The sequence below is a fragment of the Podarcis erhardii genome (genome assembly GCF_964252035.2).
Source record: "Podarcis erhardii genome assembly, chromosome: 12".
Classification (NCBI taxonomy): domain Eukaryota; kingdom Metazoa; phylum Chordata; class Lepidosauria; order Squamata; family Lacertidae; genus Podarcis; species Podarcis erhardii.
The window spans coordinates 40,119,698-40,131,468 of NC_138513.1; the positions used below are offsets into that span (position 1 = coordinate 40,119,698).

Consider the following 11,771-nt stretch of genomic DNA (forward strand, 5'->3'; position numbering starts at 1 on the left):
GATTGGTGTATTAACCTGAAAGCCGCTATGTACAAAACAAGAGAGAGGGAGAGAGGCTCCGTAAAGAAAGCAAAATTGACCAGCGACAGCATTCAATTTGCTATTTTGTTTTGTAATTGAAATCAGTGTGGTTTTATTTATTTTTTAAAATTAACAGGAAATTTTGTACCTGCAAAAATATATTGCACACTGGAATGACACCAAACCTCAACTGATCTAACACAGGCCAACCCCCCCCCCCCCAATGTCTGTACATTTTATATCTGTACATTTGTATGGATGCAGATGGTTTTTGTACAGCGGTACCTTGGGTTAAGAACTTAATTCGTTCTGAAGGTCTGTTCTTAACCTGAAACTGTTCTTAACCTGAAGCACCACTTTAGCTAATGGGGTCTCCTGCTGCCGCAGCACGATTTCTGTTCTCATCTTGAAGCAAAGTTCTTAACCCGAGGTAATATTTATGGGTTAGCGGAGTCTGTAACCTGAAGCGTATGTAACCTGAAGCGTATGTAACCCGAGGTACCACTGTACTAGAATGTTTCTTGATGCCTTTTATGCTCAGGAACTAAATAAAATATCTCTTGTCATTTAAAGTGAATGACATTTTACAAAATTAGTAATCCATTATATGTAGGGTTGCAGGATCTCCTGAGTCACAGCAAGGAAAGCCTGGAAGCTAAAGGAAAGAGGCCACTGGGCTGGGACAGGAAGGGCCCAAGAATTGGTGCCTTAGGGTGCAGGGTGAGGGGTATGGAATGGAGGGCCAAGCAGCAAAAACCTCTCAGGCATAGGTAAATTCCTACCCCCTTTCCCTCCAGCTGCCCATTTTGAAATTTTACTCTTCCCATGCTCCTTGAGAAATAGGCCAATATTCTGAAAGTTCAGGACAGAGATCTGGCAGTCCTAGCAATATCACCAACAGGGAAATTTGCAATGCTAATGAATCTGGTTATCTCACTAGACTGTAGTTTAAAAATGAAATACCATTTTATCAAGGTGATTTTGTTTTTAATGGTTCAATGTTTGCTGTATGACCTATTTATTTAATATTTACATATTGCAATAATATGTGCATATTGCGTGTATTGCAATAATGTGTGCATATTGTATTTATATTATACCATTACATACCTATGCAACCTTGAAAACTGGAACAGATCTGCTGCCCACCTCTTTCCCTGGTTTGCGCCTTGTGATGGCATAATAAATAGGACAGTATTATTTGTGAGGGTATGTTTGCCTTTCCAAGAGTTTGGTTTTTGTAACCCAGACATAATTCAATTAAGGGACCTAAAGGCAAGGGGCAAAAAGCTTCCCTCTCTCGCAAATACATACAGTGGCAGCTGAATTTTACTCCAGCGTCCTCCGGATGAAGGGCTGAATAATAATAATAATAATAAATTTTATTTATACCCCGCCCTCCCCAGCCAAGGTCGGGCTCAGGGCGGCTAACAACCAATAATAAAAACAAGTTAAATGAATGCAACTTAAAAATAAGATTTAAAAAATTAATAATAATACAAATTTAATTAATAACAATAACAGTATTTACGCAGAGAGAGAGAGAATAAACGACATGCTTACACTAAATAAAACCTGAATTAGATCATGCATCCCTCTTGTTTTTATTTTTAAAAGGGGGGGCTACTGCCGCCCAGAGATAAAAGTCACGTTAAAACCCCGGATTTCTCCCCCGCCCTATGGGAGAAATAAGCAAGAAGGCAGCCCAGTCTCTAACATTAGAGCCGCCATTCGAACGTTCCGCGCTGCCTCTCAACTGCTCCGCCCCCGGCCGGACGTTCAAATCCTAACGGCCGTTCCGCGAGCCTCAACTTCCGGCCTCGCGACGGTTTCCTCCCCCCTCCTCTTCCGCCAACGGCATTCCGAAGGGGGGGGGTCGCGAGCCTCCTGGCTCCGTCGCTATGGCAACCGCCGCGCTGTAAACCGTCGCCGCTTTGCCTCAGGGCCGCCGCCGCCGGTTCGTCATGGTGAGCAACCGGCGCGCTACCTCAGCCTCGCCCCGCTTCTTCTTCTGCCCCCTCACGCAACGCTTAGCTACCCTCAAGCTTCCCGAGAAGGGAGAGACGAGGCCGTGGCGTCTCCCCACCCCTCAAGTGTGGCGCCTCCTTCGCCTGAGAGAGGCCTAACCAGCCTGGGTTTTTCCTCGCTCCTCACCCCCAACGCACCCACATCCACCCGGGTTTAGAAACTGGGGGTTCATCCTGACTGAGGGAGCCTGAGCCTCCCTCCGTGATTTTCGCGGTCCCCAAAACCACGCCGGCCTTGAGCCTTCAGCCGCCGCCTCCTCCTCACCCCGCCCCCTTTCTTGTAGGACGGCGGGACTTAAACATAATTGAGGACGTGTATTTTTATGCTCGTTTGTTTTGGCCTATCCACACACACAACCCCGCGCCCGCCGTCTCCCAATAGTTCGTTGCCACAAATAGAGCTCCTCTTACCTACTTTTAATGTACAATGTTTTCTGATTTTTTTATATGCATCATATGCATCATACATTTATATACATTATTTTATATATATATTTTTGGGGGGTGTTATTGGGTTATTATTCTTATTTTGATTTTATATATTGTGATCTTTTCTGTGAACCGCCCTGAGACCTCTGGGTATAGGGCGGTATATAAATTCAATACAGTGGTGCCCCGCAAGACGAATGCCTCGCAAGACGGAAAACCCGCTAGACGAAAGGGTTTTCCGTTTTGGAGGTGCTTCGCAAAACAAATTTCCTATGGGCTTGCTTCGCGAGTTCCTGCAGGTTTTTTTTTCCTTTTCCCCCCTTTTTCTAAGCCGCTTATCTGCTTATACGATAAGCCGCTAATAGCGCTAATCCGCTAAGCCGTCAATGGGCTTGCTTCGCAAGACGAAAAAACCGCTAGACGAAGAGACTCGCGGAACGGATTAATTTCGTCTTGCGAGGCACCACTGTAAATAAATATACATTGGGAGCCGCTCAGAGTGGCTGGGGCAACCCAGTCAGATGGGCAGGGTATCAACAACCACCTTGGTATAACAACCAGGTATAACAACCACCTTGCAGGACGGATAGGGGAGGAATGTATTTCTGCACAGCTTTTAAGTGGGAGAGAGGCCCACTGAGTTGAGCTTGCTTTAGCATGTATTTTTTTTATTAAAGCTTTTCATAGTACGCTGCGATACAGAAAACTAATGTAAATAAAAAACAGAAACAGCTACAAAAAAATACAAATAGAATAAATAATATACGGAGACCTCTCACCATGGAAAACCCAACATTTCCTTGCCTCCAACCCAGGGTCCTCCATCAACCATCTACCACCCATGAGGGCTTGCTTTCAAATAAATGCACATAAGAGATTGTAGGGTCATGAGGGTGAGAATTGGGGACCAAGACCAAATGACTTATTGCTATGTGTTTTGGATGTTTCCTTGGTTGGTTGGTTGGTTGGTTGGTTTAGTTGTATCTATCTCTACCCCTGAACCTCTGTAGTGCAATGGGTCAGTGTGTCTAGCTCTTAACCGGAAGATTGGTGGTTCATACCCACCACCACTATGGAATGACTGTGGGCAGGATTCCTGTGTTGTAGGGGATTGGACTAGATGACCCTCAGGATCCCATCCAACCCCATTATTCTATTACTATTCTTGTTTCTTTCTCAACAATATATGGGACCTTCTGCTGTCACCTGTACAATAGCTCTGGCTCTGAGTTTTAATCAATTCATTAGCAGGAAATCCAAATACGATACTTTATTGATATGTGCTTCATTGCTGTTTTTATTCTCGTTGCAGGCAGAGCTGGGTCTGAATGAGCAACACCAGAATGAAGTTATCAACTACATGCGATTTGCACGCTCCAAGCGTGGCCAGCGTCTTAAGACAGTAGACTCTTGTTTTCAGGACCTGAAGGAAAGCAGGTACCATGAGGATGGAATACCTGTAATACAAATGTAAACACAAATGAAACCAATATTAGGAGTCATTCCTTAACAAACTATGGGAAGTGACATATTCCAGATGTCAGGCAGCCATGTTTGCTTGCTGATACTTATGTAGAAAGCAGGATGAAGACACTTTTGGGACAATGGGCATAATTTGGAAGTGCTCAGTCTAGTGATGGGCTATAGCATTTAACCACTTTGCCAATCATCTTACTAGAAAAATAAATAGTCATATAATCTTTCAAGGTCTTGTAATACTGCTGATGCTTTGGGTTGTTAGCACGGTTGTGTTTTTTTTAATTCTGTTTTGTGGGCTTTTCTGTTTAGGCTGGTGGAAGACACATATACTATTGATGAAGTGACAGATATACTGGATGGCTTGCAGACTGTGGTACACAGTGAGGTGGAATCAGAACTTATTAACACAGCCTATACCAATGTATTACTTCTGCGCCAGATTTTTTTCCAAGCAGAGAAGTGGTATCTTAAACTGCAGACTGACATTTCTGAGCTGGAAAATAGGTAAAATACTATAAAGTGAATTTTGTAGCCACTTAAAGTGTATCCTTACTAATAAGGTCTTTCTCACCACAGTAGTTTCATAAATGGCTGTTTATAGCATAATACTGTTCATGCAGAAGTATCAGTGAATTCATTGGAGGTTACTGCCTGGTAAATTACTGCCTGGTAATCCTTAGTCTCAAAATGATTGGGTTTTTTTAATCTAAGAAGTGATTGTTTTGTCTTCATTAAAGGTTCTGTCTTGGCATAGTTTTTACATGTAAGACTTCAGGGCTAATTTCATTTTCTAACTTTTCATTGCTTTATGAATTATGGAATATAACTTGGTGTTCAGTAGAATTGCTTGACTAAAATATTTTCTATTCTTTTTCAAGAGACTTACTAGAGCAAGTTGCAGAGTTTGAAAAGTCAGAATTTACATCTTCAAATAAGAAGGTATGTGTCTATTTCTAAAACTCACCAGATTTATTGTGAAATGAAGGTGTGAGGGTTTTGTGTGTGGTTCTTGTTTAAGGGGAAAGGTAACAGTAAAGAAAGTTCTTGCAACTAGTGAGCACCCCTGCTGAACACAACATGTGAGTCCTTTGCCCTGAGTCAGGAAAGGAAGATTTTCTCATGCCGTGCTGTTCTTGGAGCAAGCATCAGCTCTGAGAGAGTTTAGTACTGCTTTTGCCTGCTCCAAAGCTTGATGTCCTGTGGAGGTCACTGTCAGTCAGCTCTTCAGGGTGCAGAGAGTGGACAGGCTGACCCAGTTACCCAGCAAGCTAGGGAGAAAGCAGTGACAGTCCAGTTCTGGATGGGATGGAGAGGAAGGCATTCTTTTCATGACCGGAAGACCAGCTGAGGCAATGTCAGCCCAAGATAGCAGACTTTTTAGGAGTGTAGGAACCCCCTTTTTGATCGCTGCACCCCTCTTCTCTGATTACTCTAGCATGCACAGAGAAAATGATTAAGGGCTCAGTGACAACCACAATTTTAAAAAGACATTTGAAGGCAACTATGTGATTTTTAAAAGACATCTGAAGGCAGCCCTGTTCAGGGAAGGTTTTAGTGTTTGGTGCTGTATTGTGTTTTTACTATTTTTGTTGGGAGTCGCCCGGAGTGTCAGGGGCAACCCAGTCAGATGAGCCATTTATAAAGATGTTGTGGACTACAACACCCATCATTCCTGAACATTGGCTGCACTGGGTGGGGCTGATGGGAGTTGTAGTTTAAAACATCTGGAGGCCACCATATTCACTACGATTAGTCTTCCAGCCAAAGTATGGAAAGGCTGGAGCAATCATTGCTATTATAATACTTGTTAGAAAGAAAATGTTTAATTGAATACTTTGTAACATTTTTGTGCCTACTGTAGCCTAATCCAGAGTTGGTGAAGCCTAAACTTACTCCATTGCATGAAGGAGCATCAGAATTACTGAACAAGGTAAAACTTGGTTTTTGTGATATTTATTGTGGTTCATTGTTTGTTCAACTGTACCTGTTTTATATTATTTCAAATTGTTTAGAAGTTACTGAAATCCCCATAGCCTCTTCTTAGCTTCATAAGGTGTATGTGTCAGTGGAGTGAAATGGTGTGTGTAATCAAAATAAACGTGAGCGAGGGGACAGGAAAATATCTTTAAAGGTAATGTTTCTGTCAGAAAAGAGCTTGAAGCTATGTCCTCAGAAATGGAAGCTGAGAACTAGAAGATGTGCATAGAGCAGTCAAGATTAATGCATTTCTACCCCAAATTAAAGTGAGAACATTTCCCTGCCACCACCAGCCTTTAATGATTCCTTTAGATTCAGTTCCATTCATTGTTCCTCATTCTGAGGTGCCTGAACAGCTGCCTGGGGAAACAGGGAATGTTAGTTAGATGTGGATCCCACTTTTCATCCTAGTTTAATTTTCTGTACAGCTTCTATTTTTCGAATAAAGCAGGAACAATGTCCAGTATGCCAAATCCTAGTAACATTCTTGGTCTCACACAGGCATACATTTTTTTCTAGTCTGAAAAACACTTATGTGTGCTAGGCATGATGTATTTAGGATTTGGTCAAGAGCAAGCTAATGTTTTAATTGTTCACAGGAAATAGCAAGACTCCAAGAAGAAAATGAAAAATTGAAGACTAGATTAAAGACCATAGAAGGGCATGTAAGTTTGCTTGAGATGTTGGTATATGTGTATCAAAAGAGTAGTAATTCTATTACTTTTCTAAAAATATGGTCTGAATGTTGTTTTCAATCTTTTCCAGGCTACAAGTGCACTGGATGAAAAATCAAAGTTAGAGAAGGCTCTACGTGAGCTACAAATTGCCCAGGGAGATCAAAAGGTTTTCACATCATTTCTATTGAATATTGCTGTTTTGATAAAATTACTTCATGTAGATTATTTTAGTAAATTTTCAGAGATCATCTTGTTAATCTTATCTATCCAGATGCGATCATATGTAACACTGTTTTAAAACCAAATTTGAAGAATAATATCAATAAAACAGGTTTGGCATTGCAAAATAAGAATTTCTCTTTGAGTAAGGTAACATCCTAAATTTGAGGCAGGCTTTAAATTTTCTTTCATACACCTTTTTCATTGTTATAATTCACATTTCCTGTTTTGTTTTGTTTTGCTTTGCTTTCTAATATGGTTTGTGGTATGTATTTGATTTCTCATTTCTAAGCTTTTCAGCACTTTGCTCCAGGGTTTACACTTATACTAAACTGTGGTGCATCTGCTACTGTCAATTTAAAAGTGTTTTCATCAATTCTCTAATTCTGAAAGTCCTTTCCATGTTTACTCAAAAGTACCCATTGATTTCAGACAGGCTTTATGTAAGTTTTCAGTAAGTTCAGAAAAATTATATGCATGCTTCCTTGGAAGAACATTGCCTTCCCAAAGTCCAGTGTCTCTTTTACCTGGCTATGGGAAGGCAGTGCAAGGGCTGGGTGGGGGTATCAAATTTTGGTCTCACCCCCCTCTACCCCACGCAACAAGGCAGTGTGTGACTCATGGGTTCTATGTCGAAGTACTCTTGTGGCCCACTTGATATGAAAAGTTGGGCCACCCTGAGCTATGTTATTAAAATAAACAGAGTACTCATATATAATCAAGTGTCCAGGCACTCTTTTAAGTCACCCTGACAAGAAGGGACTTGTTTTTAGGCAGCATTGTACATATTAAGTATACCATTATTTTCTACATTGCTTTCCAGAATTAAGATTGTACTATGCCTACTATGTCAGCTCCACTTCAGAGTTCTATCTTTGATTTTTAAGTAATGACATAAAGTTACTGCCTTTATCATCCTCCTGTTCTGGAAAAAACGAGGCTGAGTTGATGTCTGAACTAGAATGCCTCCAGCTGATCATTAGAAGAACTCTATAATTAAGAAATACTGCCATTAATTTTCATTTTTTCCTCCTCCTGTTCCCTTTTTCTTCTGTGTTCAAGGGCAGTTACTTTCGTACATTTGTAAGATGCTTTGGGAACCTTTTTGCTTAATAATTGAAATAGAGAAATAAGCTCATTGTATTTATTTTTATAATTTGAAACTTCAGATTTTTAGAGAGAACAGTTGTTTACTCTTGTAACCAATGGTCATGCATTTATTTAATTAAATCATGAATATATATTTCCTTTTTTCAGTTTAACCCAACTCAGGACATTAGTGAGTTAGAAAATACTATGGCTGATCTGAAGTGCAAGCTTGAAAAGACTTTGCAAGACAGTACTGCAAGCCAAAAATCATTGGAAGAGAATTTGGTAACAACAAAGCATGACCTTCTTAAGGTTCAGGACCAGTTGGCTATGGCTGAAAAGGTTAGTTTTTATTCTGTTGAGTAGTTATAGTCATTACCACCTTCCTAAACACCTGTAACATAAGACATTGATAAAAGTGCACAAGCTTTTTCTGGAGCGGAATATTGTTACACAGGGGCAGTAACTCAGATCCAGTGTTTCTGTGCATGCAGTTGACACATGAGGGTCCACACATGTTTTTTCCAGCACCATATTAATTGGTGTTCTGCTGTTTGCCATCAACACCTTTGGGCACAGCTTGACAGAAAATACCTCAAATGTGAGTTTTTCAACCCTCTCCCCCCAGTTTGCTTGCAGGGTTAAACTGCAGTTTGCTTGCTCTTTTTTAAAATACATATTTTTGTGCAATTCTGATTTACAGAATTGTAAAAGATCTGTAAGTAAAAACAAACTAGGACTACTTAGTGCTCTGAGTGTGCAGTGTGCTTGTGCAACATCTGAGAGCAAGAGGCGGCAGGGTGCCTTCCTGCTGCGAAGGAAACACTGGCTGTTTTGTTTTTCAGTCTCTCTGAGAGTTCCATGCAGCAGGAAGACTGTCGGAGCGGTTTGAAAATACAGCGAAAGGAGGCTCAGGGTTGATTTGATTCCTTTCCCCACCCCTCAACAACACAATCAGATCCTGGATGCTTTATGCTGAAGCCGAATATCAATTGGAGAAGGCTGGGAAAGAGGAATTATATTAGTTTACAGATGTTTGGCACACATGTACATGCTCCACTCAGAGCACTGAGCAATCCCAAACATTTATTTTTGTTTTTGTAGGTTTTTTGTAGGTTGCTCATGTAGGGAGCAACGAGAAGTAGAGGCAATAGAGGTCACCTACTAAAATGTCAGTACCCATGTGACATACCACTCAGCCAGGCAAACAAATGCTTTAAGGGGTTTTTAAGTGAGAGTTGTTAAATACATAAACAGTGTCTATTTCGCTTTTAAAAATAACAAAGTAAATATATTGGTAATTTCAAATTAACAGGAATTGGAAAAGAAGTTCCAACAAACAACTGCCTACCTCAATATGAAAGAGATTCTCTCCAAGAAGAATGAACAGATAAAGGAATTACGAAAGAAGCTTTCAAAGTAAGCAGTGCTCTTTCATTTGTCCTCTCAGCGTGTGGTTTGTATGGTCATGTTTGCTTTTGGAAAACTTTTAAGAGCTAGATACTTCCATGATCTGAAAACAGGTTGGGGTCCAGTGAGCTTGCTTCTGATGCACTTGAACACTTGGGACGAGCTCAGTAAAAATTTGTTCCTTTTTCTTTAAAATGCTGACCTTCATGCCATAGTACAAATGACATCAGAAACCCCAACATTTTCCAAACCTGTTTGCCAGTCCACACAAATTACTGCTGTGTCCGAAACACAAGTGTAAAGTTGCCTTGGACATTCAGATCTAGCTGCAGAGTTCTTCGGATCGCAGCCTGAGATCCTGATGTTCTTTCTACAACTTAGGCAGCGAGAACCCATAAACATGCACACCACAAGAGGTGGTCCTTACTGAAGTGCTGCAGAAAGGACACAAGTAGCTCCTTCTGTTGACAAGATACAATGGTGGCAGATTACACTTCAAAAATTTAGTAAGAATACACTAGTAGACAGTGGAGGTGGACACTCGCCTGGCTTCTGGTCACCTGTATTGCTGCTGCGTACTGAAACACGGTTATGTGAGGGCAGCATGGTGCCAATGTGTTCATATCTCACTTTCATGTTCCCTTTCATTTCCCTGGTATGTAGCAGCAGTGAGGCAACCAAAGGTCAGATGGGTGCTGTCTCCCCACCCCACTATCCACTGCTGCAATACACTTTTCATCTTCCTCCAAATGTGTATAGAGAGCTAAGTAACCCTAGTGTATATCTAGTCACTTAGATATTTAGAGTGTCCATCTGTTTCAATACTGTTTCATTGAAGTTGCACTGCAGAACTGGAATGGAATGGCTCAAATGGAGCTTTCAAATTCATAGGGTTTTGAGCTGCTTGGATAAGGTTTATAAATCCTAGGGTTATGTATTAAGATGCTAAATTATCAGATTATTTTGTAATTCAAAATAAATTAGATTTTTGGCAATGTCTTACGTAATTATTTAATCATTACCTTCCTATCTTGCCTGTTTATTTTTTAAAAAAATATTTTAATCTGTTTTCTTATTTCTTTTTCTTTTAGATACGAACCAGATGATTAAGGTCTGAAGAGCATTTGCTGTGTTAAACTGCCACAAAAAGAAAATGCATAGGATTTTAAAAATATGAAATCTATTTTCCCCAATATGTTGGGATTTATGCTTTCTAAGGAGTTTATTGTTTTCTTTTTCTGAAAAAAATGTTTATTGATAGGAAGCCGTAATAGAATTGAGGGCAAAGAAAAGGCATAGTCTTTATTTCTGTACTTCATGTCTTTGGAATAGCTATCTTGTGGATTGCCTGGAAAACTACAAACATGGAGGTATTAATTCTTGTGAAGTAGAAAGATTTATTTTAAACAAAACCAAAAGTTCAAATTCTAGTTCTTTTCATACCTATAAGGTATAGACCCAAAGAGTTAAATTCCTGTAATTTACATGCTTCTCAAACATGGCCTTTCTTTTACAATTGTACTAGGAGCAGTGATTCTCTAAGTAACTTGTTAATTCATACCTGCTATTTATTTTAAAAATTATTAGCTCAGTAGTTTCAAAAGAGCTTCTGCACTAAAGGGAGAAAAACAATCTGTTATGTGTAGGAAGTGGAAAAGCTGGTGCTCAAATGTTAACTAACTAGTAAAAATATATTTTTTGTTTTACACATCTAATTGAACTTACGCTGTCTTAAATTTCGTTATTATATCACAGATGTAAGGAATCCCATCTCCAATACACCTTCCATTCATTTCTCTGATGGTTTGCACAGAAACTCTGGATACTCCACACTGAAATCAATAGGTTATATGCAGCAAACAGCCTTTCTGGAATCTGTCCATATATCCCAGGAAATATATATCACATTCTAGAGGTAAATGTTCAATAGTAGAACAGAAAGTAGAGGTTTTTCCCCCAAATCTGCTAAGTTGGCAACAGACTAGATGAAACTATTGTTACTTTTGGGAGTGACAGGTCAACCAGTCTTCATCATGCAAGTATTCCAACCTTTTGGGTTCTGTGTATTTGCCAACCATATATTGCTATATATTTTGTCTTCGTTATATATGTTATTAAATTCCTAATTTAATTAAATTCCTAATTAAGGCTAATGAAACTTCTTGCCTCCCCAATCCTGTTTGGTTGTTTTTCAGCAAATACAGAAGGACAAGTTAGACATTTTTGTATGTAATCTCACAGCAGTTTACATCTCTTGACCTTATTCTCTCTTTTAAAAAGCAAACAACCAGTGGATATCTTGAGTGAGATCTCATACTGTGGTGACTTATGTGGAAATTCTGCTCATATAAATCAAACACAGGTATGCATATTTGCATAGTTTACCTTTTATGAAATTCAGAATATTTTGGTCAAGGCTGTATAGCAGAAGTAGAGCAACTTT

The 11,771-nt window shown here is 39.8% G+C and overlaps 1 protein-coding gene across 1 annotated transcript; it reads left to right on the top strand.

Annotated features, from left to right (window-relative positions):
* Window positions 1-1,854: 1,854 nt before the first annotated feature.
* Window positions 1,855-11,486, top strand: LZTFL1 (leucine zipper transcription factor like 1). Its single transcript, XM_081834914.1, has 10 exons — window positions 1,855-1,988; window positions 3,790-3,914; window positions 4,266-4,460; window positions 4,835-4,895; window positions 5,818-5,886; window positions 6,533-6,598; window positions 6,699-6,776; window positions 8,087-8,260; window positions 9,234-9,337; window positions 10,420-11,486. The coding sequence occupies exons 1-10, from the start codon at window positions 1,986-1,988 to the stop codon at window positions 10,436-10,438; spliced, it is 894 nt and encodes a 297-aa protein (XP_081691040.1). The 5' UTR covers window positions 1,855-1,985; the 3' UTR covers window positions 10,439-11,486.
* Window positions 11,487-11,771: the final 285 nt, after the last annotated feature.

What these genes read in the sequence shown, in the direction of transcription:
- LZTFL1 (XM_081834914.1), top strand. An exon ending in ATTTCTGAGCTGGAAAATAG is followed by an intron (nt 4,461 to 4,834) that starts GTAAAATACTAT and finishes TTCTTTTTCAAG; the next exon opens with AGACTTACTAGAGCAAGTTG. An exon ending in AGTTGGCTATGGCTGAAAAG is followed by an intron (nt 8,261 to 9,233) that starts GTTAGTTTTTAT and finishes TCAAATTAACAG; the next exon opens with GAATTGGAAAAGAAGTTCCA.